The following is a 27,331-nucleotide window of genomic DNA, read 5'->3' as shown; positions in this document are numbered from 1 at the left end:
CTGAGGCTTCGAAGGAAACCAAGGGAGTGTAGTTGGCAGGACGAGGGGTGGAGTGGATGTGGGGGAGGTGCCGAGAGGGAAGCTGGGGCCCAGGCTGGGCAGCGAGATGGAGAGGGATGGGTTCGGGTCCAGCGAGAATTTTTTCAACTGAAGTTACCAGAGACCATTTGGAAGCCTCTGGGCTTGCTTTTAAGGGAAGGAGCTGGGATGAATTGCACGTGTGCCTATGGACAGTGTTGGGTTCCTTGGACACCAGAGGAGCTGAGTCTCAAACACAGGCGTCGGGCTGAGGAGGAAGTGCAGCCCCCTGCTGTTAAAGAGAAGGACCACACACCGAAGATTCGATTCGAATGATTTGTTTCAGGAAGGTGAGAACTTTTCTGTCTCACCAGATAGGTTTTGTGAAGAGAGGTGAGGTCTGCTGCGATTGGGTTAGAGTGGGTTTTGGCAGTTTGGGGAAAAGAGACGTTTCAAACGGGTGGTTGTAGCGAGAAGGAAAATGGGTTGAGCAGAGGCGCAAATGCCACCAGAGATGCTGTGTGTGCCGTGCGCTTGGTGAGAGTGTGGAACAGTGACCCTCCCTGTCCTGTGACTCTGAACCCTGCGCCTGGGGAAGGGAGACCTGGGTTTGTCTGGTTTTGGGGGTGTGGCGGGCGGGCAGGTGAGATGAGAAGGCATCACGGGGTGGCAGGGACGGGCGCCGACTGACAGGCATGCGGAGTGAGGAGGAAAGGGAGCCGAGGGAGGGGAGCCCGTGGGCTGGGCTCCAGATAAAGAGCAGGGCGTAGAGGTGGGCAGAGAGGAGGGTTTAGCACCCCTGCCTTTGAACTGCGCTTTGAGCAGTTCTGATAACGACGGGGATCGGAGTGGAGAAAAGATGCCTGGAACTGAGGCAGTGAGGGCACAGAAGTGACGTGTGTTGAGGGTCGTCCACGTGACGGAAAGTGGCTCAGCTGCGCCGAGCCTGGGATGGAGGAGACCGAGTCAGACGCTGGAGTGTGAAGGCTGATGATGGCTGGTTGGCCATCAGTGGGTGATGGCATGAAGAGGGGCGTCTATGGGGTGTCTGCTGACATGAGTCTTTAAGAGGCAGGGTGATTCTTCGTTTCCAGATAAGACTGTGTAAGAGTGAAGGTTTGAAAGTCACAGTGGGAGCACAGCGGTGCAGCCCTCGGGGTCTTGTAAATCGTTGCCCCTTGTCGGGCTGTCAGGGGGAAGGGCAGTTGTCAGGGCAGCCAGGTTTCAGGGAGCAGTCCAGGCGTGGACAGGGAGGTCCAGGACCTGGTGTAGCAGAGACTGGTGTCATTTGGACAAGATGGTGCTAGACCCATAAATTCAAAGTTCCACACACACAGGCGTGGCCATGATGGACCCAGAACTGGAGGAGAGTCGTGCTGCACAGCCTGGACGGAGCAGGACCCAGAAGCATCCAAAGATACAACAGAGGACAGTTTTCTTGAAATAAACACCCCAAATTTTTGCCTACTGAAAGTTATTAGTAGGCCTCAGAAAACATTCATTTCAACAAACCCTAAGATGTAGCCTGGTGAATAACTGAAATCCACGGCTAGAAGAAGAATCTTGGGAACATCTAAGCAGAGAAAGGAAGCCACCTTTGGGGAGTGGGGCAAGTAGCGATGAGTTGTGGCATCAGATTTCTTTGTACAGCATGACACACGGTGTTAGAAGGTAGTGGGGTAAGGTCTTAAGGGTTCTGAGGGAGAGGCTGTGTAGCTCAGGTGTTTCACACCCAGTCAACTTATCCTCTCAGGAACAGAACCCACAGACGGGGTGTTTCGTAATGTATCAGCTGTGACCCTGTCTCGAGAAAAACTACTTGGTACAACCCTACTAAGTGACAGATAAATCCAAATAAGAATTTAGGACTGGGAAAGCTGTTTGGAAAGCTGTTTAGAAAGCTTAGGTATTTTGGTTATAGATCATAATTTATATGTCATAAACATTGAAAAATTATATCACAGAAATCGGGCTGTTGGGATGGTGTCGTGGGGAGAGCTGTGCTCATTTCCTCCTTGTGACACGTAAGATACCAACTGAAGTGAAAGTGATTAAACAAAGGCCCGAACCTCCTAAGGGGAATAATATTCACAATGTGTTCATAATGAACATTCTATATGCCATTATTTCGATTTTTAAACTTTATTGTACTTTTCTATACAGTGTGGACATTGTTGTTCTTTCCTTAGTAACTTGCAGGGATTATGAATAATGTGTTCAATTGCTGAGGCGTTGAGGTACACGATCTAAGGTAATGGCGATGGCGAATCTTGCTGCTCTCAGAGTTTCCTGCTCAGCGGCCCCTCTTCCCCTTGCCCTTCTGATCTATCGGTAGCCTTCGTGTTAACAGAGCTGAAAGATGTGCGTTGCTGAACTCTGTTCTCAAATGTCTCCTTTTACATTTCTGTATTTTAAGGTATATTTTGATTACATGAGAAGCTGGATCCAAATGCTACAGCAATTACCTCAAGCATCCCATAGTTTAAAAAATCTGCTAGAAGAGGAATGGAATTTCACCAAAGAAATAACCCACTACATCCGGGGAGGAGAAGCACAGGCTGGCAAGCTTTTCTGGTAGGCCTCCTCGTGCCCCGAGCACGCCTGCCTTCCTTTCCACCTGTACTCCTGTTTGCTCACCAGTTCTCTTCTGTATGTTTGAATGTTCGGTTACATGAAAGTGACAGTCCCTCCTATCGGCGTGCGCCCCTCTCCCCAGTTTTGTTCTCCTTGGAGCAGCGGTTCTCGACCAGCAGTGACTTCCCCGGGGACACGTGGCAGTGTCTGGAGACACTTCTGACTGTACTAACGGGGGCCTGCAGCTGTCTGTTGAGTAGAGGCCAGGGACACTGCAGCTGAACATGCTGCAGTGCACAGGACAGCCCCCCAGACAAACATAGTCTGCCCCAAACAGCAGTCCTGCCTTAGAATGCACCCTCTTGGTGGTTTTCACTCGGAGAATTCAAGACCCCTGGCACCTGGGCCTGTGGCCTTCGCGTCAGTCTTGGTGGGCGCTTCTGAAACTTAAGTGTGTGTCTTCCCTGATCCTGGTTTGGGAATGTACTGCTCGCCATCGCCTCTCTTTATGATCGGGGTATTTGTAGATGGCGAAAGAGTTGAAATGCAAACAGAGGAAAACCCTGAGGGTCAGTGGAATGCTCCCTGGTCTGTTCTGGGAGGTGAATTTGTCTTCTCGAGCACTGGCACCTGTCTGTTGAATGCATCTCAGGGGTCTTTGCTGGGGGCTGCCCCCCTCTGACTGACTGAGGACCAGGCTCCTCCTGGGCTCTTGACTCAGCTGCTGTCCTTTGGTGCTGCCTTCTCTCACTTGCTGCCTCAAGCCATTTTATTTCTTTGTTTCCTTTTTATGAAGTCTTTTATACCCAGCTCATGTTTCCTTCCCTGCCTTGGTGTGTGCTCTTTGGGACTGCTGCTTGTACGGAGTTCTCGTCTAACTTCAGAAATTTGTCCTCAACTCCCTGGCCTTTGTTCCATGCTCGGTCTCTCAGAATCTTGTGTTCACTTTTCTGCCTTAACCACCCGTTCTTTTTATGTCATCCTCTTGCTTTTGAGTAAGTGGTGAACTTGCTTTTGTCTCAGAACTTACCTGGTCTGTGATCAGGCCCAGGTCCCCAATCTGTCTGGTTTTCCTAATCACATAGGTTCTCACAGTCAGCCTCATGAAAAAATGTGTTTGCTGCCATTTTCAGCATCCCTTCCCCTCATAATTTTTCATTGTTATACTTTGCCTCATCTTCTGTTTTCATTCTCTGTTCTCAGGCTGTCAAGCTTTGTTTAAGAAATTTTTTTAAAAAGTTCCTCTTTCATTTCCCTACCAATTCTTGTTATATAGTTTCTTTGTGTGCTCATTTCCTCCTGTCGGTCTTTTTGTCTTTATCTGTCATTTGTCCTTCAGATTCCAGCGGGTGCAGTCTCTGGCCTTCCTTGTCATGTTCTGTGTTCTGAGAAGCTGCAGAGCTTTTTCCTTGCTTCTGCTGTGGGACTGCCCACCTGCACTATTCCAGTTCTGTGTGTTTGTTGTGTTGGTGCTGTGTTCTGCTTCCTTGGCTGTTGCCCCCAGGTTTCCTCAGTGTTGGAGTTAACCCGGACTCCTTTCTCTCACACGCTACCCGATTCCGTTTGGCTGTCCCTTTAGGATACATCCAGAATTGACCTCTGCTCCCCACTCCCCATTTCCACTCTTCCTAGAAGAGCTGTCTCTGCTTCTGCCCTCCATCCTCAGTAGCTCATCCTCAGACTGGTCCTCTTCGTCCAGCAGGCCATCCTTTCCTCTGCTCCAGATGCACCCGTGGCTCTCCTCCTTATCCAGGTGATGCTGCGTGCCCCTGAACCATGGCCCGTGAGGCCTCTGCAGCTGATGTGTCATTAAGGCTTTGTTCTCATCTCCTCCTAGGCTCTTCTGTGCTTTCTCTGCAGCCACAGTGGCTTCCTTCCTGTCTTTCACAGTCTGGGCCTGCTCCCGCCTCAGGCCCTTTGCACTTGCTGGCCCCACTACTCTGACTGCTCTTTGCCCAGTTATCTCCATGACTCATCCCCCCACTTCCTGTCAGTCTTTGGCCAGGTGTTATCTTCTCCATACTTAAAATTAAAATCTGGCCTGCAGGGAGTTCCTGTCATAGCGCAGCGGAAACAAATCTGACTAGTAACCACAAGGACACCGGTTTGATCCCTGGCCTCGCTCAGTGGGTTAAGGATCTGGCATTGCCATGAGCTGTGGTGTCGGTCACAGATGTGGCTTGGATCCTGCATTGCTGTGGCAGTGGTATAAGCCGGCAGCTGTAGCTCTGCTTCGACCCCTAGCCTGGGAACTTCCAAAAAAATCAAAAACAAATAAAATCTGGCCTGCAAGTACACCTTAGCTTTCTTTTTATTTTATTTCTCTCCGTAGCACTTATCAATATCTGAAATTCTATTTTTTATCTTATTCTTTTTTTTGTCTCTCCATTCACTGGAGGGCTTTAATCTGTTTTGCTCACCGCTTCTCACTTTAACAGATACGGAAGCTTGTTGCACACACTCGTCCTGGCTATGCTTGTGTCCTGCTGCTGCTCTCAAAAGCATGTTTCTCATCAGGACATTTTCCTCCTCGGTTGCTCGTAAAGCCTACCCTCTGCCTGGAAAAGGAGGCCCTCACGTCACACGACCTCCGGCCTCCCACAGCGTGGCCCGGTGTGCCTCCTGGTCGTACCCTCCCGCTCCTCTGCTCTTTTCACGTTGCCGGGTTTGTTGTTCTTTTTCCTTCCCCTTCTTGCCTGACACACCTTCAAGCCCTTTGACCGTATTTATTGTTCCTGCTGGACTCTCCGTCCCTCCTATGCTCTTCCCACACTCCTTCTCCTTGCGACAGAGAGCTCTGCGTCGCCTGAAGGCCTGTCAAACCCGCACCTTCCCCTCCGCCAGCTCCCCTTGCACTCGCTTTCTGCCCCCTCTGATGGTGCTTGTGGACTGACCTGCCCTCTGTCACCAGGTCAGAAGGGCCTTTTCGTCAGCGAGGTCAATAAGCTGCTGTTGAATTTTCACTACACTCATTTACACTTATTTTATACGTGTGGGTTTACATTTTAACCCTGGTATTTAGATTGTATGCTTAGAAGCATCAACTGATGAGAGCAGTTTATGTTTGTTGACTACGAAAGCTTAGTGTAAGAACAATTTTCTAAAATAATTGCATTTAAGGAATTCGCTTTGTTGCTTACACTGTCATCTAGCTTGTTAAGCGGTTAAAACACATTTTGCCGTGGTGTGTGCTTGAGGCTCTTTGATACCGTTTGGAACATTGAAGGTGAAAATGACATTTGTGTTGTGATTACATAGCTGGAAGTATGTCATTGAAGATTTTAAGGCTTATAATGAAAACCTGGTAGTAGAACAAAGGTAGGTACACACTCTGATTGAGATTTTTTTGGTTTCTTTTTTTCACATTAATCATGAGTTTATATTAAAAGAAAATTCTCCCTGTCATTTTTAAACTGTTGAAACAATAGCTGAATCTTTTAGCGTCTCATTCAAGAATTAGAACGAATGAGGACAGTTTTTCTTCCCTGGTTTACTTTTGTTGTTTTTGTTCCCTTAGCGACATTGCAGGAATGCTGCTGAAATCTACAGGAAGTTTTCTAGAATTTGGCTTACAGGAGAGCTGTGCAGAATTTTGGACCAGTGCTGATGATAGCAGTGCTTCAGATGAAATAAGGTGGAGTTGCGTTTTCTTTCCGCTCTTGTTTCTTATTTCACGTACTTTTATTCTTGGTAATGAACCTGAAAGGAGCCTTGTTGAAAGCCAGTCATGTTGGACTTGAATTCGGGTCGTGGATCTAAAGGGATTTATTTATTACTATATTGTCTTTTCATGGGATCTCTTAGTTACGGTTTTATGTGAAATTTTTTTTGGAAGGTGAACCTAAAATCTCTTTCACCCAATGAGAATAACGTCCTCAGAGGACACGTAGTTTCAGTTGACTGAAAGGGAGCGGTGTGGACGCCATTCACACGGTCGGAATGTCTTTAATTAAACGATTGTTCTGTCCTTCAAAGCCTCCATGGTGGTCGACATGAATGCGCTTCACCCGTGTCTGGTGCATTGTTACTGTTTCTGTGCATGGTTTATCCCTTCTGTTGAACTTCAAGTTTAAGTACACGAAACTATGGCGTGCTCGTCTATTGCGTTTCTTCCAGTTCTATGCAGATAGCGTATAGGTTGAACCAAGTGAAAGTGCTGTTTGGGTGGCGTGTATGTGAGCTGTGTAGCTGTTTGTGGCCAGTTACCAGCAACAGCCTGTGATTCAACATTAGGAAGTGCTGGGGTGGAACTAACTTCTCTAGAGTTGTTTTGTCTCACCGTCCAAGATTTGATGAAAAACACATTTCGGGTTTCAGAATACTGGGATGGCCTTATGCTAGGAATAAAGAGGTTACCCCGTAGATTCTCACCTGGGAAAATGCCGAAGAGCCGAGAGGTGGATTGCATCCCTTTGTAGAAAGTCTTGCAGTTTTTGAACCTAACATGGTAGATTCAAAATAAACAGGAGAGGAGTTCCCGTCGTGGCTCAGTGGTTAACGAATCCGACTAGGAACCATGAGGTTGCGGGTTCGATCCTTGGCCTTGCTCAGTAGGTTAAGGATCCGGCATTGCCATGAGCTGTGGTGTAGGTCGCAGACGCGGCTGGAATCCCACGTTGCTGTGGCTGTGATCTCCGATTCATAGCCGGAGGCTACAGCTCTGATTCGACACCTAGCCTGGGAACCTCCATATGCTGTGGGTGCAGCCCTAAAAAGACAAAACAACAACAACAGCAAACCCCAAAATAAACAGAATTCAAGAATTAAGACGGTGTGAGCTGAAGGGTGGTTCGCACAGTGCACTGACTGTGTACTAGGGACGTAAACCCTGCAGTGCAGAGATGTGTAGGGCTAATGTGTCCCGACTCCAGGGGGGTCCCCTGCACACCCCTTCCCAGGTGGCAGCTCAGTGGTGTCCCACGGGCAGACTGAAGACAGCTGTGCTGGGAGTATTTACAGCATGAAAATTGGCAAACACCACCCCAGACAGTATGTGTGGGGGGAGCCAGTGGTTAAAAACTCCGCAGCTCACTGCTGTGTATATTTCTTTGGAGTTAAGAGTATGAGCTAGGAGTCAAGAATTTATTTCAAACTCCAAGCATTATCCTAACGAAATCTAGAGAATTGAACATCCTGTTCTTAAGTATATGCTCTACTTATTTAACAAATACAGGTACTTTCTAGAAAGCTGTGGAGAGCAAACTTCCAAATATTTCAAATATATTCCCAGTAATTGCTTGCTTCTAAAATCTTCAGTCTTTATTAATGGAATTTGCTTCATGTTTATTGTTTATATTTCTGGTATACCGTAACGAATTCTAACTGGATTTCCGTCGGTGTCCAGGAGGTCTGTTATAGAGATCAGCCGAGCACTGAAGGAGCTCTTTCATGAGGCTAGAGAAAGAGCCTCCAAAGCACTTGGGTTTGCTAAGATGTTGAGAAAGGTGAGTTGGCAATCCTTATTGATTATTATTTTTTTCTTATTTTTCAAAAAGCTAACCCTAAAGAAGTTTCTCTGTAACTGATCCTAGGACCTGGAAATCGCTGCAGAGTTCATACTTTCAGCCCCAGTTAGAGACCTTTTGGCTGTCCTGAAATCAAAACAGTACGTTAAGGTAAGTGTTTAATGGGCCATAGCTATGTTGCCTTTCTTAATTTGCTCTAAAACAGGCAAGCTTTTTCTTAAAGGTCTAATAAGTATTTTAGGCTGTGCAGACCCCCTGTAAGACTGTCCCATAATTTCCCAATGGAATAATTAGAAAAACAAGGTATTTCGTACTTATTAACTTATTTTAAGAATGTGGATGAGGAGTTCCCATCGTGGCGCAGCGGAAACAAATCCGACTAGGAACCATGAGGTTGCGGGTTCGATCCCTGGCCTCGCTCGGTGGGTTAAGGATCTGGCGTTGCCGTGAGCTGTGGTGTAGGCAGGTGCGGCCCTAGAAAAGACAGATACACACACAGAAAAACAAGAATGCAGATGAAAAACCCGAAGTGTTTATTCATATTACCTGGTTACAGACGTATTTAAAATAATGTATATAAAGTAATATTTTTAAATTTTATTTGCTTTTTATTATCATCATAGTCGATTTACAGTGTTTCCTCAGTTCTGTTGTACAGCAGAGCGACCCCGTCACACACAGTTGCTTGTGCTGTACAGTAGGATCCGATTGCCCATCCATCCCCCTCCCTCCCGATAATGTTGCTTTTAAATAATGTTTTGGTTTTCACCCTCACATTGCCTGGAACAGTTCCCTTTCTTTTTTCCTTTTCCTCTTTACAGCTGCCCCTGCGGCGTATGGAAATCCCAGGCTAGGGGTTGGTTGGAGCTGCAGCTGCCGGCCTACACCACAGCTGCAGCATCACAGGATCCGAACCACGTCTGCGACCTGTGCCTCAGCTTGTGGCAGTGCCAGATCCTTAACCCAGTGAGCGAGGCCAGGGAGACGCTGCATCTTCTCAGACTCTCTGTCGGGTTCTTAACTCGCTGAGGCACAATGTGGACACCCCGTTCACACTTTCTCCGTGACTCTTTGATCTCAGTGTCTTGGCTGTCACCAGAGCCACTTTTTGAGTCACCGTCTCTGCTGTCATTTAAGTTGTTTGAGTTTTTGGGACTTTGAGAGTCTGGGTGTGATGTTGTTCCTGGGAATTGTATCCTAAGCCTGCGTTTATGTGTGACGTGTGCAGCGTAGTCGCGCGGGTACCCACTGTTAAAGCGATCTTTCAAAGGCTCTTCTTGTGATGCTTCTGCCAAGAATAACTCGTAGATTTGTATTCAAATTTTTCGTCTTTTTACTGAGTTAGGGGACTTTCTCTTTCGAAGGCATCCTGAGTCACAGTCCCCTGGGCCGCTGCTCCTCGTGCTGAGGACCTAACCACCAGTGCCCACTGCAGGGCGTTGCCCTGTGGGAGCAGCTTTGCATAAAAACTCCTTTGCAAAGTAGCATTGATTGGGGTTGTTTCAGGCCGTCATTCTTCCCTTGATGAGTCATGTCTTTGTTGTTGAAAATAAATCGGAGGATGCTGTGTAAGCGGAGACCCTTGACAGAGCCTCGCCCCGGGATGTGGACACGCTCCCTCCTCCGCTCGCACTGACCTGAGTTACGGTTCTCTGGTTTCACAACCTCGGATTCCACCAACTGCGGGTGGAAAATATTTAGGAAAAAAACTGGCAGCCGTTTACATAGACTTTACACTGTACTCTCAGCTATTCACGTAGCACCCATTGTACCTGGTGTCATGAGTAACCTAGAGACGAGCGAACGTGCCCGGGAGGCTGTGCTGGGTTATGCCGGTGGACTGCACCGTCTCAGCTCAGGCACTGAGCCTCCTCAGAGCTGGGCGTCCGAGGGGTCCCGGAAGCAGTCCTCTGCCTTTCCCACAGCTCCTTCCCCAAACCCCCTCGTCTTTTTCTAGTTTTGTTGTTGTTTCTTTTTTTAAGTAACATTTCTATAGCATATGATGCTCCTTAATTCAAGATTTTGGATTGTTTCTTTTCCAGGTACAGATTCCTGGCTTAGAAAACCTGCAGGTGTTTGTTCCGGACACCCTGGCCGAGGAGAAGAGTATAATTTTGCAGTTACTCAATGCAGCCGCAGGGAAGGACTGCTCCAAAGAGTCAGATGACGTGCTAATTGACGCCTATCTACTTCTCACCAAGCATAGTGACCGCGCTCAGGATTCAGACGACAGCTGGACCACGTGGGAGGCACAGCCTGTCAAAATTGTGCCTCAGGTGGAGACTGTGGATACCTTGCGAAGCATGCAGGTGCGTCTCACTCCCGGCTCCCGCCTTGAAACAGTGTTGCTTATTTAAAATACTTTCGGGAAAAGTGAATTATTAGTAGCTCACGGATGATTGGTTTAGTAGTCTCTAATATCTACTTCCCCAAAACAGACCTGACTGTTTTGATAGTTTTGTAGCATGGCTTGTACTAAAATGTGCTTTCACCCTCTTTAAGTATGTTAAATTATACCTGTCTCTTTCCTTCCTTGAGCCATGTGTGTAGTTGGATCTAACTACCCATGGAAAAAAGAAAGGAATCATCCTTCTCATTTCATTTGTGGTTCCAGAAGTCCCGGGTCTCCAAGGACTCTGCGTTACTGGCTGCACGGCCCGGCAAACGGGGATGCTGTGACAGTTTATGTACCTCAGTCATTCAGACATGGGCCGCCTCCTGGGCTCTGTGTTCTGGAACAGTGGTGCTCTGCACACGTGCACCGCAGACCCAGTCTCATGAGAGCTGGACACACTGGCCGACTGTCCCCCAGCCCTGCAGGTCCACTTTCCTCCTGCATTCCCTGTCTCAGAGACTGTGCCCTGTCCACTCGCTTGTCTGACCTGGAAGGTGACAGGTCATATCAGTTTCACTTCCTCCCCTCTCACCACTGGCCTCAGCAGCTGGAAGCATTTCCGGGAGATGCCCCCTTTCTCTGCCTCCCCGGGCCGTTTAGGAAGGCCCCCCGGTCAGGCCTTTTCACCCCTTTCTTGGACCAGTGCAGTGTCCCACCTTCCCTTCCTCCATTCTGTATTCTGTTTCGGTGCTTCCAGAATCATCCTTACAATTCATACATCTCATCACAGGTCTCCTCCGAGCGCTACAGTGACCCTCCCTTAGAATTAATCAATTCCTGATTTCTGACTGTTCCATACAAGGCTCTTCATTTCATCCCACTGCTATTCCTGCGTTTTCCATCTTTACACGCTGCTTCAGCCCACACGCACGCACACAAACACGAACATGCACACGCCGTACCAGGAGTGTGGATTACTTGGAGTCCTGGGACACGTCAAAGATGGGGCGCCCACGGCGCCCATGGGATTCTTGACCTTGAGCCGGAGCCTTAGATCCCTGCCCACTGCCGTGTGTTGCTCTGTGAAGCAGCTTCACTTGACAGCTGCACTCAGAGCAGGTGGTTGCCGGCCTGGGGGCCCTGAGGTTGGTGCTGTTTGGGGACCAGGGGTTGGACTGGAGCGGAAGTCTGTAACCGGTCCGTGGTTAAGCCCTATGCTTGGTCTTCCTCCCAGGTGGATAATCTTTTACTCGTCGTCATGCAGTCTGCCCATCTCATCATCCAGAGAAAAGCTTTCCAGCAGTCCATTGAAGGACTCATGACTCTACGCCAGGAGCAGACGTCCAGCCAGCCCATCATCGCCAAAGCTTTGCAGCAGCTGAAGGTATTTCACCGTCAGGCCTGCGTTAGCTGTATTTACACGGAGTACAGTGAGAGGAGAATCAGTGTGTTGTCATTGAGTGTCCCTCCAGGGAGCTGAGCTCTTACGTCGGCCTCGCCGCTCTCGCCCACGTCCCCCTTCCCCGGTCTGCCCGGGACGTTTCCCAGATCCTTCCCGGAACTGTGCACCGTTAGAATCGGGAATGGTCGCGTGGTTGGTTGCTGTTGGGCTTTAGGTGTTTTCATTCCTAATCCAAGTTCATTTCTCCTTTAGTAACTACCAGTATTTGCCGGAGGTCCCTTAAGTCAATCATGTGTAATTTTAAAAGATTTACGGAGTTCCCGTCGTGGTGCAGTGGTTAACGAATCCGACTGGGAACCATGAGGTTGCGGGTTCGATCCCTGCCCTTGCTCAGTGGGTTAATGATCTGGCGTTGTCGTGAGCTGTGGTGTAGGTCACAGACGCGGCTCGAATCCTGCGTTGCTGTGGCTCTGGCGTAGGCTGGTGGCTACAGCTCCGATTAGACCCCCTAGCCTGGGAACCTCCATATGCCGCGGGAGCGGCCCAAGAAATAGCAAAAAGACAAAAAAAAAAAAAAAAAAAAAAAAAAAAAGATTTATTCTCTCATCTGACAGAAGACGCAGTCAGATTCCTTGTAACAGAGAGAGCCGATCGCAGACAGAGGCCGAAAGGCCTTCGAGTTCCCGACTGGCCAGAGCCTCGCCTGCTCTCCCCCTGTTTCCGGTTCTCGCGCCTTCCCTGTGGTCCTCTGTTCACCAGTCTTGGGCTCCTCCACGCTTTCCCCCAGGCCCTCAGATAGGTCTTCCCAGCCACGTTAGGGCTTGACTTCCTGCGGAGGAAGGACTGCTTGAAGTGACAAGTGGTTTGACAAGTGTATCTGTCAGTCTGACGCGTCTTGTTTATCTGTAATCGTCCTCTCCTACAGGCTGTCCTCCCGCTCTAATCCCAGGGCCGGGCACTTTTTTTTTTTTCTTTTGGTTTGAGTCAGTGGATCTGGAGAGTGCAGAATCAAAGGCGATATTGGTTATTATTGAGCTGAAGGAATTTATAGCCTTAGGGACGTGACCTGCCCACCGAAGTACAGAGGAGGGAGGGGTTTCCTCCTAGTAGCATCTGGGAATCGCCACCGAGGGGGCCTTCGGCGTGGGAGGATTCGAAAGACGCATGTTGGGAAGGGACTAGTGAGGGGAACGCTCGGGCTTTGGCGTCCGTGGATCAGGGTTCTAGCAACCTTCACACAATATCAGACAGTCTGATTTGGTGGAATCTTGGTCTACACAGCAGAAAGTAGGGGGCAGAAATCAGGCTGTTGAGAGATTTTGGATTTTGTTTTCTAAGCCTCAGAGAACTGTCGAAGAAGACTATGTTGGAATAGCGTGCAGGGGAATTGCTGAGAGAGATCAGATGTACCTGTGTGTGTGTTTGGGGCGGGGCTGGGCAGTTTGGACCTCTCTATTGTAGTGCTGATTCGGGGAGACAGGAGGGCGGGGTTTCTCAGCCTCCATGCAGTTGACATTTGGGGTCAGTCAGGAATGCTTTCTTTTGGGGAGCTGTCCTGTGTGTTATAAGACGTCTAGCCGCATCTCTGGGCTCTGCAGGAGATGCCAGTAGATTTCACAACACCCACCCCACTTCGGACAACCAAAAAGATCTCTAGATATTGCTGCCCCCTGGGGGGGTAGACTTGGCCCCCTTTGAGAAACCATGAGCTGGAGCGTAGCAGGAGGCTAAGAAGGACGTTGTGGCTTGCTAATAACATTGTGAGGTCATTGGGAAATACATCGTTAATTCACTTGGCGGCATTGTGACCGTACTTACACTTGAGCGACCACTGAGGGGAGAAGACAACTGGTGGTTTATATGCAAAAATATCGCGGCCATAAAGCATCTGGTCAAAGACTCCCTTGTAGTTAGGTATTATGTTTTTAATTAATTAGTTAATTAATTTTGGCCATGCCTGCAGCATGCAGAAGTTTCTTGGCTGGGATTGGACCTGAGCCATAGCAGTGACAGCACCAGATTCTTAACCACTAGGCCACCAGGGAACTCCCTAGGTATTATATTTTGAATAGATTGTTTTCCTCTTGATTTTAAAAATACCTGATACAAGCGAAAATGAAAATACGACAATTTTTTTCTGGTTTTGGTCATGGCTTTTGAATAACCAAAATAAGTATGGCTGAAATATATTGCAGTGGTCAGTGTCTGTGTGATCATGAAAGAAATCTTCCTCTAAGATACAGTTAGTGTTGTGTGGTTTGTTTCATTGTGGATTAATTCTGGTTTGGGATTCTTTAGAATGATGCATTAGAGCTTTGCAACAGAATAAGTGATGCCATTGACCGAGTGGACCACATGTTCACTTCAGACTTTGATGCCGAAGTGGACGAATCGGAATCTGCTACGTTGCAGCAGTACTACCGAGAAGCCATGACTCAGGGGTACAACTTTGGGTTCGAGGTAGGTACAGCACAAGAGAAAAAACAGAGTACCGTTGTGCAATTGCTTTGTAACTTACTTAACAAAAAGTACTAGGGATCTTGCGTGGCAGATCTCGTGATCTCATTATTGCGATCGCCGCTTAGTCAGCAGTGGCCTTTTACAGCACTGCTGGACATTGGAAGTGTGATTTTCTTTGAAACTGTCCGACAGTTGCTCAGTGTTTGTTTCGTGTAACAGCTATCCCCTTATATTTAAAAACTGGCCTTAAAAGATGCTCCATGTCATAAAAGTATGTTCTTAATTTAAACTTGAGTGAAACATTTGTGAAGTTGCATTCTAAGATATTCTTTATAACTTTTTGTACTCCTTTTAGAATTTATACACTTCATTGGCTTTTGCGTTTTGTTTTTTAGAAAGATGACATTTTAAACAGGGAATTGTAGTGTTTAGGAATCCGATCATTTTCTTCTTAATCTTGATGCACATGAAATCTTCTTACAGTATCATAAAGAAGTTGTTCGTTTGATGTCCGGCGAATTTAGACAGAAGATAGGAGACAAGTATATCAGCTTTGCCCGGAAATGGATGAATTATGTGCTGACTAAGTGTGAGAGCGGCAGAGGGACGAGGCCCAGGTAATGACCAAGTGGGGAATCTGTTTGTCTTAAAACACGCTGTAAGCTTATTCAACATAAGGCAAGGCAAGTGTAGACCAAGAAGACGTGTTTTGGCCTAGATGGTAGTTTTCAGTCAGATTACGTTTCAGTCTCATACAGACTAAAACTGCTACGGCATTTTCTTGACTGTTTTGTCACTGTTGAACTTTTCCATGTTGTAGGTGGGCCACTCAAGGCTTTGACTTCCTGCAAGCCATTGAACCTGCGTTTATATCAGCTTTACCAGAAGATGACTTTTTGGTATGAGACAGTCTAAAGTGTTTTTCCTTAAAAGACAAATAAGTTGGCGTCGCCATCGTGGCTCAGCAGTAACGAACCTGACTAGTATCCAGGAGGATGTGGGTTCGATTCCTGGCCTCGCTCAGTGGGTTAAGTATCTGGCGTTGCCATGAGCTGTGGTGTAGGCCAGCAGCTGTGGCTCCAATTCGAACCCTTCCCTGGGAATTTCCATATGCTGCACCTGTGACTCTACAAAGCAAAAAAAAAAAAACAAGCAAAAAAACCACACACAAAACACCAAAAAAAACCAAATAAGTTGATCACTTTTTATTCCTGATTCTTTACCTTTTTATTAACTTAATAGTGGCTCTTAAATGTTTTTTGCAAAATCGTAAAGATAACGCTGAGAAGTTAAATGCCCCCTTAACAGCACAGGAAGAATTCGGTGCCCTGTTCTTTTTATCACAATATCGTTCATTGACTAATTCAGTGTGAAGTTGTTTGTGCAGCCCAGCACTTACTAAATATTTGTCAGTTTAGTATTTTATAAAGTGCCGTTGCTTTTTAGCAGCTTAATGAAGAGCACAGGGTAGCTATTTCACTTCAGTGTGTGTCATTTTAGAGCAAAACGTAAGATAACTATTTCTTATATTCAGAAAAATGCCATCAGATCAAAAAGACGTTCATGAATTGGTTGTTTTTTAGCCTCTGAACCATAGAGGTGATTGCAGGAGTGTCCTGCTTGTGAACCTCATTGCTTATGGGGTGTTGAATGCTCATGTGCTTCTCTTACAAAAATTGAGTTGTCTCTCGTATTATCTTAAATTGTGTGTAATTTGTGTTTATGTTTTTGCCCATTTTTTAAACTAACTTTGAAAATATTTACTTAAGGGTAGCATGTTTCTTTTAAATTTACTGAAAGCTTAACTTGTGCCACTTGCATAATTGAAAGAGTATACTTTTTCCTCTTTTCCTTTCCCATTTTCCTTGGTTTCTAGAGTTTACAAGCCCTGATGAATGAATGCATTGGCCACGTAATAGGAAAGCCGCACAGCCCTATTACAGGTCTGTACCTTGGTAAGACAGCAGTTACAGTGCTTCTCCTAGAACACACTGGTTTGGGTGAGCACCTTGTCTGTGATTACAGTCATTTAAAATGGCATGCGAGTTCTTTAGGAACATTCCGGGAAAATGACAGTGGAAGTTACAGGAATGGGGTGTGTGTATAGAGAACCCCACAGTAGTCTTTCTGAATTTAACAGGAAGCTTAGGATGCTAACGCAAAGTGTTACATGTTTGCTGTCTTTACACACACGCCCACACCCTCACACACACACACACACACACACACGCCCACACCCTCACACACACACACACACACACGCCCACACCCTCACACACACACACACACACACACGCCCACACCCTCACACACACACACACACACACGCCCACACCCTCACACACACACACACTCACACACACACACACACGCGCGCGCGCGTGCGCGCGCCCACACCCTCATTCTGTTCCCCTCCTAAAACTCTTTTCTTCTGGGGAAGAAAGACTTGGAGAAATAGTTGTCTCTTAGGAAGCAGAGACCTTTCTTGCTGCAGGCAGGCGAGTATCATTTTTCTGCCCCTTTCTTCACCTTTCAAAGGAGAGGGAGTTTATTTTCCTCACAGCTTTTCTCAAGTACCCGTTCCTCAGTTAATGTAGAAAATTCCTAAATGGCATTTTTCTTCTATTCCTATTTGGTTTTACTTTAAAAAAAAAAAATTAAGCTATCCTACAGTGTACTTAAATTACAGTTTTCAGTTACAGTTAATACATAGTTTTACAGTGTATGTTGAAACCTTAGAACAAAATAAGTATCAGAAAAAGGCTCTCCTACCCCATTCTTGAGATGTAAATAAAAGCAAAACTGTATTTATATGAATAAGCACTCCAAATGAAAATGTAGAAATTTTAAACAATTTTCAGTTACACAAAATAATTCATAAATGGTAAATTTATTGAGTAGCAGTTGTATCTTAAAGGGTATTTGCTAGCTACTTAAAGTTTAATAGACCAGGTTTTAATGCTTGGATTCTTTTCAAAAATTTTTTTCAAATATGGTATTTTATTTTTTAAAAATTTTTAATTTTATTTTTATTGTTTCTTTTGTGGCCATCCCATGGCATTTGGAGTTCCTGGGCCAGGATCAGATCTGAGCTGCATTTGTGACCTACGCTGCATCTGCAGCAGTGCTGGATCCTTAACCCACTGTGCCTGTGCCAGGCTGGGGATCCAGCCTGTGTCTAGTGCTGCGGAGACACGCCAATCCCGCTGTACCACAGAAGGAACGCCTTATTTTTTTACGTCTAATTTTTTTGGTGGTACTCGCACATGTAGAGGTTCCCAGGCCGGAGACTGAGCCCATGCGGCAGCAGCGGCAATGCAGGGTCCCTTCCACCAGGAAATTCCTAACGCTTGGTTTCCTTACCCTTAAAATTCACTCAGTGTATACCTCTTTTTCTCCCAAGGCTGCTATGAAATGAAAGCAATTTGTAAAACTACCTGAACATTTTATATAGAACACGCTATATTTTTATCAAAGTTTTTTTTTTTTTTTTTTTTTAATGGCCACACCCATAGCCTTTGGAAGTTCCTGCGCTAGGGATTGAATTCCAGCCGCAGCTGCAGCAATGCCGGATCCTTTAACGCACCGCACCAGGCTGGGGATCAAACCTGCGCCTCCATGGCAACCCGGGCTGCTGCAGTCGGATTCTTAGTCCTGAGGCTCGGATTCAGTCCCTGGGCTGGGAACTTCCATATGCTACAGGTGCTGCCGAAAAAGAAAAAAAAGACATCACCATTCTCATCAAATCGTTTTTGTTATTTTTTTCTTTTTGCTTTTGTTACTGTTGGATTTGTTTTACCTTTGGTATTATAATAGTTGAGATAATGAACCAGAGACACAAATTGCCTGAACTTCTTTTTTTTTTTTTTCTGTCTTTTGTCTTTTCTAGGGCCGCACCCTCAGCATATGGAGGCTCCCAGGCTAGGGGTATCATCGGAGCTATAGCCGCTGTCCTACACCAGAGCCACAGCAACGTGGGATCTGAGCCGAGTCTGCGACCTACACCACAGGCTCACAGCAACACCAGATCCTTAACCCACTGAGCAAGGCCAGGGATTGAACCTGCAACCTCATGGTTCCTAGTCAGATTCGTTAACCACTGAGCCATGACGGGAACTCCCCTGAATTTCTTCTTAATAGTCACTTGATTTTTGTTTTACAAGTTTTCTCTTCAGATCTCTCCATTTTTTGGTACTTCTGTCTTTCCTGTGTATTGTTGCTAATAGTAAACAAACAAAAAGCTTGAATAGGGAGGTTTTTCCATTTAGGATAAAACATATTTAGGGTAAAACATGTAGACTAAAATGATTAACATAGGAAGAGAAGTTACGACATTTTAAAATACTCAGGAGGGTTAAAACAAAGTTAAAAATAAGAGTAAAAGGTGTTAGGGAGAACTAGACAAAACCTATCATATTCATGAGTAGTTATGTTTAGTTAATGGGAAAGCAGAATTGTCATCATTTTTGTAATTATTAGGTAAGGTCTCTTAAATTTTGTTTAAAATTTTATCTGCTTTAAAATTGAGTTCCCGTCGTGGCTCAGCAGTTAACGAACCCAGCTCGCATCCATGAGGATGCGGGGTCGATCCCTGGCCTCGGTCAGTGGGTTAAAGATCCGGTGGTGCGCGAGCTGTGGTGCAGGCCGGCAGCTACAGCGCCGATTCAGCCCCTAGCCTGGGAACCTCCATGTGCCTCAGGTACGGGCCTAGAAAGACAAAAATAAATAAATAAAAATAAATAAAATAAAAATTTCGTCCGTGTTTACCTTCTGCCAGAACATTTAAAAGAGGAAGGGACGGAAACATGTTCTGAAAAGAGTCACCCGTTTACACTGCATCCATCCTCCTGCTTTGGTTGGAAGGAATTTGGTAACATTCCAAGAACTCAGGAAGATGAGAAGGGCTTCTCCCCAGCTCAGGACCTGCTGAAGTGTCCCCCTTGATCAGAATCTTTTGAAAAATGTAGACAGCATAGAGAATTTCTTTTTAGTAGAGACATGTCACACAAGCCGCGTTTCGTCTGGCCCTGAGATGGGTCACATGGTTGCTTACATGGACGTTGTATGTATGTTTCACCCCAAGACTGAGGAAGTGTTTTCGCTGGAGAAGAGTTTGAATGTGTAATATAACTGTATTAATTTTCCAAAAAATGACATTTTCCCAGCATTTGTATATGTAGTATGCTTTTCCTAATTATGTAAATGGTTTTATTTTGGTCACCGGCAGAAGTAAGCCACCTCCCATTTCCACTGAATTGCCTGGTTTGACAGTTCTCTCTTGACCCTCTAATAAGTGCACTTGTCGCTGTGTTCACTGGCAGCCATTCATCGGAACAGCCCCCGTCCTGTGAAGGTACCGCGATGCCACAGCGACCCTCCTAACCCACATCTCATTATCCCCACTCCAGAGGGATTCAGGTATTTGGCGCTTACCTGCTCATTGGCTTCATGGATTCTCCTCGACGTGCGTGCTGATGCTCTGATAGCTGCTCATGCTTGCTCTGATAACGAAGTGGTTTTTTCTGTGTTCCTTTTAAAAACTTCAAGCGTTTTTAAAAGCTCTTGAAGAAATACCATAGTGCCTTAGTTGCAAAAGAAGACGACAAGCAAGTTTAAAACAGACTTGTACCTTTCAAGATAACTTAGCCTCTGAGCTTTATAACCTCCAGCTACTAAATGCTTTCCAGCTTTGGAATAATTCTTTCTTTTCTTGTCTTTGAAAAATAACTTTAGGAAAACAAATGTGAGTGTGCCTAGCGCAGTAAACATTTGCAAAACAGTACTAAGTGTCTGTTTGGACTTGGAGGAAAAACTGGGTTCATCCTTCCAGTCCCGACTGTTAGGTGTGTGTGTAACTGCAAAGCAACTCGAATACTAAAGTGAGTCCAGAAACTCGAATGCTTTCAAAATACTTACCCTGAATGTGGTGGCATTTCTGCTTCTTGAGGTAGTGAGCATCGTTCTTCCCCTGTGTAATCAATTTTTAAAAGCTAAATTTATTTTTACAGTATTTGCCAGGAAAGGAACCAGAATTATTTTTGAAAATACTTAGTTCGCGATGAGTTATTTTTCTTTTTCCTACTAGACCTGAATCACAAAGAACCATTTGCATTTTATCTTTGAAAACATTTCGCTTCGTCACCCGATTTTATTTTTAACTGAGTCCACGGGAGAGCCCGACCCCTTCCCTCGCCTGTTCCTGAAGCTCTTCTTCTCCTCCCAGCACCCGGAGTGTGCCTGCGGACGCGCGGAGCCTCGGCAGCCCCGCCACTGCTGCTACCGTCGCTGCCGCCGCCACTGCCGGCCGCCCTGGGCCCTCAGGCAGCGACTCTGTGCCGCCCAAACCCAGCAGCAGTGCCCATGATACCAGGTAGCGCCTCCACCAGGTCATGTGCCTCCGCCCCCCTCCCCGTATGCACTGCGGCAGGGACCTCGGCTCTAGCAGGTGTCCTGGGACACGCCAGGCGCTGGCCTGCCCCGTGCGTGTGACACGCACGGGCTCCCGTGGGTGTCGCGGCCCAGGGCTCCAGCATGGACCAGCCCCAGGACACGCGCTGCCTGATTTTTGTATTTCTCTGGTGCAGATATGAACCAAAATGACCAGAGTCTCTGCTGGTAATAACGGCAGAGAGAGTCTTGAAGGAAAGAACCCGGCCCACTGAGGCGAGGATTTTGTATCAGAATGTGCATCCTTTTCTGAGGACTTTCCAAGGAGTCCCTCAGAAGATGCCTTCTGATTACTGCCGTTAGGTGGTGATGTGTTTTTTTAAGAGGGTCAGTTTTCCAACTACATCTCCTAATTTGTACAGTTGTTGATGATGAGTGTAGTAGCTGGGGCTTTAGTTGGGGTGGTTTTTGCTTTTTGGGGGGGTGGGGGACGGAGAATTTCATTAAGTTCTCCTGCATGTCACGGAGAAAGGACTCTCAATTCCGCTCTCGTTCCTGGTAGAATAGACACGGTCACTGTGCTCATCCTTCTGTGGGGACAGTGATAGAAGCGGATAAAAACTGACCAAAAAAGATGAAGTTGTGAAGAGACTCAGTGCCCTGCATCCAGCTCCTAAGAAGAACTGCTAATGCAGTGGTGGCAGAATGATTACACACGGCTTTAACGTTTCAGATGGACTAAGGTCTTCTTAGTCTTACTCTCCAACAGTCTAAAATTTTCTCATTCACTACGAAGATCAGTATGCCTCATTTTCAGTGACACATGTCTATAACCAAAAAAAAACGCCAAAGTGTTTTACAGCTTATGCGGTCAACTAAAAAAATTAACAATTAACATTGAACGAATTCCCATTTACCCTCTTTTTGAATGTCTAGAGCATTTCATGGCACATATTCCCACATGAGCTTCCCGCTGCCGTGGGCGCTGACAGTCTTCTCACAAAGGCAGCGAGGGACGCAGTGCACCTAACGTGCGGTCCCCGCTGGGGAGACCCCGGCTCCCACGGTCACACGGAGACTCCTCCAGAAGAGGGATTTCGAGAGCTCTAGTTTAAGGCTTTCACAAGTCGGTGGTGTGCGCGGGAAACGCACTTTAGTTAAATACCTGCACGTCGGCCTGTTCACGCAATTTTTTTATCTCGGGCTTTGCAGAAGTCGTTGCTCAGCGTGTTTTGTGTTCCCAAGTGTTCTTCAATGGTCCTTGAGGTTTAGAAATTTTACTGCCATCACGACGTGCCACCTTGAAGGCCTGTTTTCACATCATGACGTGCCCCTCGAAGGCCTAGATACACTGTTCTGTGCTTCATGGCAGGTGTCGGGCGGTGGGCAGAGCACAGCCAAGCGGGTGAAGGTGGGCAGAGCTGAGGGTTGTTCGCTCTCCTGCCCTGCAGCCTGGCACATGCAGGGTTTGCCTTCGAGCCTCAGCCCTCCCTGTGCGCCTGTGGAGGGGCCTCAAGTGACCTCCCAGCACGCCCCAGGAAGCTTCCTGATGTCGGTTGCAGGGGGAGGCGGCCCTTGCCCGTCGTGGAGATGCAGCAGCCACAGGGAAATTGGTCTTGGCTCCTAGCACCCGATAAACATTTTCACTTGATACGGTTTGACTTGGGAAATAGTCTGGATTTCAGTTCTCTTACTGTTGTTTAGAAAACATTTTTGCAGTGTTCTTACCGGAGCTGGTTCTTACTGGTTTGCAAGAGCTGATTGTTAATTTTTCAGGAATTTTGGAAGTCTAAAACCTGCAGCCTCCTGCAGATTAGCTGTTAAACATTCACCCATACTCCACCTCATTAAGTGTATTTTCTTGCCTGTTACCCTGGCAGGGATAGGAGGGTGTAGAATTGGCAGTTTCGTCTCTGGGAAATCAAGAAAATAGAGGTGTTGAGTGGCACCCCCGTGGTCCCAGTCTTGGGCGCGCCCTAGGAGAGGGGTGCCTTTCTTCACTTCAGCATCAGTGATCTTTCCCATGAAATGCTGCTGGGACTTTTGAGGACTCCATGGCAGCAGCAGGTGTCCCTGCTCATCAGACGTAACAAGTACTTAACAAGTACGCCACTAGAGTCACAAGTTTGGGGAAGTAAAACAGCATCGCATCCTCCGTAGGCTGTGAACGTCTGTCCCGTAGACCATGATGCCTCAAGCCTGCTCTGTGTCCAGTACAAAGAGCATAAATGCTACCATACTTCACCGTTCATTGAAAAGAGACACACTCAACCTGTTAATAAACCCCATCCGCGTTCTGCATGAGTTGATTTACAGTTTTACTTCCCTTTATTTATTTCTGGGCTTTCTTTACTCTATGGATTCATTCTGGCTTGCTGACCACTTAACTCTATTCTGGAAAAGCAGCAAACTAACGCTGTCCTTTCTGTGAAGCCTGCTCCTCTTCTGTGCCTTTGCTGGGCCGCTGCTTGAAAGGTCATTAAGTTTCCCTTCCATTTGCTCATTAAGAGGTTTGAATGCTTTTGAATCATGTAATGAGTTCAGCACTTTAAATAGAATTAAGCACCTAAGTTAAGTGGGATGATAATTTTAAACATCAGGTAGATTGGGTTCATAATGTTCAGCCATTCTGGGCTTATACTATGGAGCGTTCCACGCATGTCAATAATACTTCAGCAAATGCTGTTTTTTCACTTTTATTGCTCTCTTTAACATGAAGCAAGTGTTAGGCAGCCAGGTTCCCACGTGTTGGCTCTGGAGGGATAGACGTGGCAGCTTCTCAGGAGCAGCGCTGTTGGTTTGGGTGAACAGGCTCGTTGGGGGCTGTCGTTCACCCACTAGATGCCAGGTGTCCCTGGGGAACAAACGCCCCCAGCCGAGGATCCCTGCTCTGGCAGAGCCTCTCGCAGCTGTCGAGTGCCGCTGCACTGACAGCCTCGTGTTTTAAAACATTAAAACAGGGGTTCCAGCGTCCCCGAGAATGACCGCCTGGCTTCCGTAGCAGCCGAGTTGCAGTTCAGGTCCCTGAGCCGGCACTCCAGCCCCACCGAGGAGCGAGACGGTGAGTGGGGGCCCCCGCGGCCCGGCCCGCCCGGGCCTTTGTCCCCCTCCGTTCCCCTCCGTCCGCCCGGTTCGGTCGTTAAGGCCTTCGAGAAGCGCCGAAGCTGCCGGGTGCAGCGCTCCGGGAGGGCCTGATGCTGAACACCGGCTTTTTCACAGAGATGCCTTCCTGGCGGCCTTGGCCTTTCCTACTTGCGTTGCTAGATAACTTGTTAACGTCATTATTCCTGATATTTGACGTGTCAAGCACCCTTACTTCGAAAATACCAATGTGGCCCTGCGTGTCCAAGACGTGCTGACGTTTGTTCCAATGCAGACCGGGCGTCTGGGCCCAGCAGCTGTGAGGTTGCTCCTGCGGTGTCTCTCTGGGCCTTTCTGAGGTGGGGGGGGGGCGCCCAAGGGATCCAGTCTCCGCTCAGTGCTCTCGGTCTGGCACTCGTGGGAGGTTGGTGAGGTGAAAGGTCTGTAAGTCCATTAGCAGCTCAGTTGGGTGCAGTTGGCTGAATGGGAATGACCCTTGGCGCTTCTCACACTCACGTCACAGTGGAGACTCATCTCCAGGACGGACAGGCTGCTGCTGGCTCCTCACCGCCCCCACCATCTCAGCCTTGCAACGAGCCCGTCGGTTTTGTGAGTCTTAATGTGTAGGGGAAACTTCTCTCTGCAGAACCAGCATATCCAAAAGGTGATTCAAGTGGGTCAACTCGAAGAAGCTGGGAACTTCGGACGCTGATCAGCCAGACCAAGGGTAAGAGGGGGATGTTGAACCTCAGACATCTTAGCATAACGTGAGCCGCTCCAGCGAAGATGTGTTTTAGCGTCTGAATTACTAGGGCTTTCGCGTGAATGAATGTCTTGCAGGCTCTTTTATACCGCTGGCGTCTTCTGTGCCTGCTTGTGTGTGTACATTTCCTGTTTCTTCCAATTAAAAGATCCTTCAGATCAGAGACATGTTTTACCCGCTTGCGTGTTTTTCAAGCGGTATGACGGGTAACTAACTGTATGTCACCTGGGCAGGCCCTTATTTAGCGTGATTCGTTGTATGTGGTAAGAATGTGATAAATATTTGTGAATTGATTCGTAAGATCCCCACGACAGTGGGCTTTTAGAAGAAGACTGGAGGCGGCACCAGCCGTGGTGCCCGTGTACCAGTCCCGGGCAGGCTGGGTGTTGCAGAGGCCTGGGAGGGGGCACGTTTTGTCAGCTCGAGCCTGGGGGACAGGGAGGGGGTCTGTCCAGGGCCTCTCACAGGACCAGCGGCTCCCACGGATGCCGGTCTTTGTGAGAATTTTCCAAACAGATACTTTGTGGTCAAGTAAATTTGGGAACTCTTGGGAGAGTTACAGTTTACACTGGCATGCTAAGGACTGAGCCTTTTTGAGAATTGTTTATTGTTTAAAAAAAAAAGCCTTTCCCAGAACTGTTTGACAGTGGAATATGTCAGGGCTGTGAAGCCGTCCGTGTTCAGTGCCAGGGAGGCTTGATGCCTCATGTCTCGAGGTGAGGGAAACAAAGATCCATGTTTTCAAGAAATGATGGCAGTCAGACACTGTAATCAGAGCGTTACCGACCCCTGGGAACATCTCAGACTAACCCTCCGGTCGCCCAGGCCTCGGCGATCTCTTTGTCAGAAAATTCAGGCTCTCAGGCAGCTAATTAGGCCATGGTGTGGGCAGTCCTGGAAGAGAGCTGTGTGCTAAGGTGGCGCTTTCATGTTACAGGCTGTTCACCCACGAGTGGGTTGTAAAATCATCTTTAAAAAAATTGGGATGGAGTCCTAGTCACATGTAGTAAGAGTCACAGTGAGTCATGCAACGTGCTTGAGATACCGCTCTGTGTGTGAAAAAAATATTTCTTACTGTAAATCACGATACATGAAGCTGGAGAGATGGAGGTCGCTGGATGGAGAAATAAGGAATAATGACAGTAGCTAAAATTTCCGGAATATTCCTGTTTTCCTATATTTATGTGTGTGATTTCATTAAATTCTCACAATAGCTTTCTTTGTGAATGAGATTTTATTACCTTCATTTCACAGATTAAGAATTTGATGGGGAGTTCCCGTCGTGGCGCAGTGGTTAACGAATCCGACTAGGAACCATGAGGTTGCGGGTTCGATCCTGCGTTGCTGTGGCGTTGGCGTGGGCCGGCGGCTACAGCTCCGATTTGACCCCTAGCCTGGGAACCTCCATATGCCGCGGGAGCGGCCCAAAGAAATAGCAAAAAGACAAAAAAAAAAAAAAAAAAAAAAAAGAATTTGATGGGAGTTCCCGTCGTGGCTCAGTGGTTAACGAATCCGACTAGGAACCATGAGGTTGCGGGTTCGGTCCCTGCCCTTGCTCAGTGGGTTAACAATCTGGCGTTGCCGTGAGCTGTGGTGTAGGCTGCAGACGCGGCTCGGATCCCGCGTTGCTGTGGCTCTGGCGTAGGTCGGTGGCTACAGCTCCGATTCGACCCCTAGCCTGGGAACCTCCATATGCCACAGGAGTGGCCCAAGAAATAGCAAAAAGACAAAAAAAAAAAAAGAAGAAGAATTTGATGTATAAAGAGGTTAATTAACTTGCTGGTTGTCCAACACCTAGAAAATGATGAAGCCAGGGTTTTATCAGCCCTTCTGATTCAGATTCACTCTAGAGAAAGGAAAACTTAGTTCCCCTCCCACAGAGAAGGCTTCCTGGAAGAGGTGTGGTGCTTCTGCTGAGCTCTGGCCTGAGGAGCCGGGAACTGGGAGCAAAGGGCGTGGGGCCAGAGGGATTGCTCTGTGTGGGAAGGTCTCGGTTGGGCTGGTCCAGAGCCCGTGGCGGGAGAAAGGGGCATGGCGGAGAAGGATCCTGCGCGATGGCCTCAGACACCTGGTAAACGTGGTGTGACGAACCCGTGAAAGAAATTACGTGGGAGAATCACATGGCCAGGTCTTGCGTCCGAGTGACGAGAGCGGATCGGAGAGAGAGGAAACCGGGGGCCGGGGGAGGTTCCTGCCGAGTCCAGCCAGGACTTGGGCAAGCAAGTCAGCAGTTTGTCTCACTCGTGTGTGTGTTTGGTGGGTGTGTTTATCTAGGGGGTGGCACGCCCTGAGGTTGTTAGATGTTGGTGGCCCACAGTTCACCCCTGAGCATCTGCATCGCCCACGAGCTGGGGTGGGTGCTGGCGGCCCCTCCTCTGTCTTTGTTTTTATGTGCTGGAAGCGGACTTGGTCGTGGGGTCGGGATGACTGGGTTTGCCGTTCTCCCCGCAGACACCGCGTCCAGGCAAGGCCCCATAGAAGCTATCCAGAGGTCCGTCCGACTGTTTGAAGAAAAGAGACACCGAGAAATGCGCAGAAAGAACATCATCGGTCAAGTGTGTGACACTCCGAAATCTTACGACAACGTGATGCACGTCGGCTTGAGGAAGGTGACCTTTAAGTGGCAACGAGGAAACAAAATCGGTAAGGAGACTGAAGAGCGAGACGCAAAGGCCGTCGCTGTTAGAAGCAGCGGCGGCGACACGTCTTTAGGTTGAGTCTACGTCGTTGGTCCTTTTCTCTCACAGGCATGGCGGTTATTCATCCTGCCCTTTGCAGAGGGTTCTTTTCTTTTGGTTTCATTTGTAAAGTGTGCTCTAAGAGTGATGCCAAAGAGGTTTCAGAAA

At 47.5% G+C, this 27,331-nt stretch overlaps 1 protein-coding gene across 4 annotated transcripts in view; it reads left to right on the top strand.

Moving 5' to 3' along the window:
- MAP3K4 (mitogen-activated protein kinase kinase kinase 4) overlaps positions 1 to 27,331 on the top strand; it is a 158,530-nt gene that overhangs the window by 120,608 nt on the left and 10,591 nt on the right. For 2 of the 4 annotated variants that reach the window (XM_021086227.1, XM_021086224.1), the window contains exons 6-20: positions 2,435 to 2,592; positions 6,110 to 6,226; positions 7,937 to 8,036; positions 8,124 to 8,207; positions 10,100 to 10,366; positions 11,627 to 11,776; positions 14,093 to 14,254; positions 14,738 to 14,871; positions 15,075 to 15,153; positions 16,131 to 16,209; positions 19,576 to 19,672; positions 20,478 to 20,624; positions 23,602 to 23,702; positions 24,369 to 24,449; positions 26,937 to 27,128. In XM_021086227.1, coding sequence (XP_020941886.1) covers positions 2,435 to 2,592; positions 6,110 to 6,226; positions 7,937 to 8,036; positions 8,124 to 8,207; positions 10,100 to 10,366; positions 11,627 to 11,776; positions 14,093 to 14,254; positions 14,738 to 14,871; positions 15,075 to 15,153; positions 16,131 to 16,209; positions 19,576 to 19,672; positions 20,478 to 20,624; positions 23,602 to 23,702; positions 24,369 to 24,449; positions 26,937 to 27,128 — 1,948 coding nt within the window. The remainder of the gene's footprint in view (positions 1 to 2,434; positions 2,593 to 6,109; positions 6,227 to 7,936; positions 8,037 to 8,123; positions 8,208 to 10,099; positions 10,367 to 11,626; positions 11,777 to 14,092; positions 14,255 to 14,737; positions 14,872 to 15,074; positions 15,154 to 16,130; positions 16,210 to 19,575; positions 19,673 to 20,477; positions 20,625 to 23,601; positions 23,703 to 24,368; positions 24,450 to 26,936; positions 27,129 to 27,331) is intronic. The other 2 variants (XM_021086232.1, XM_021086234.1) reach the window with 2 other exon arrangements.

The sequence above is a fragment of the Sus scrofa genome, chromosome 1, assembly GCF_000003025.6.
Source record: "Sus scrofa isolate TJ Tabasco breed Duroc chromosome 1, Sscrofa11.1, whole genome shotgun sequence".
NCBI classification, from domain to species: domain Eukaryota; kingdom Metazoa; phylum Chordata; class Mammalia; order Artiodactyla; family Suidae; genus Sus; species Sus scrofa.
The sequence above is the reverse complement of the archived record's forward strand: the minus strand, read 5'-3'. Positions and strand labels throughout refer to the sequence as shown.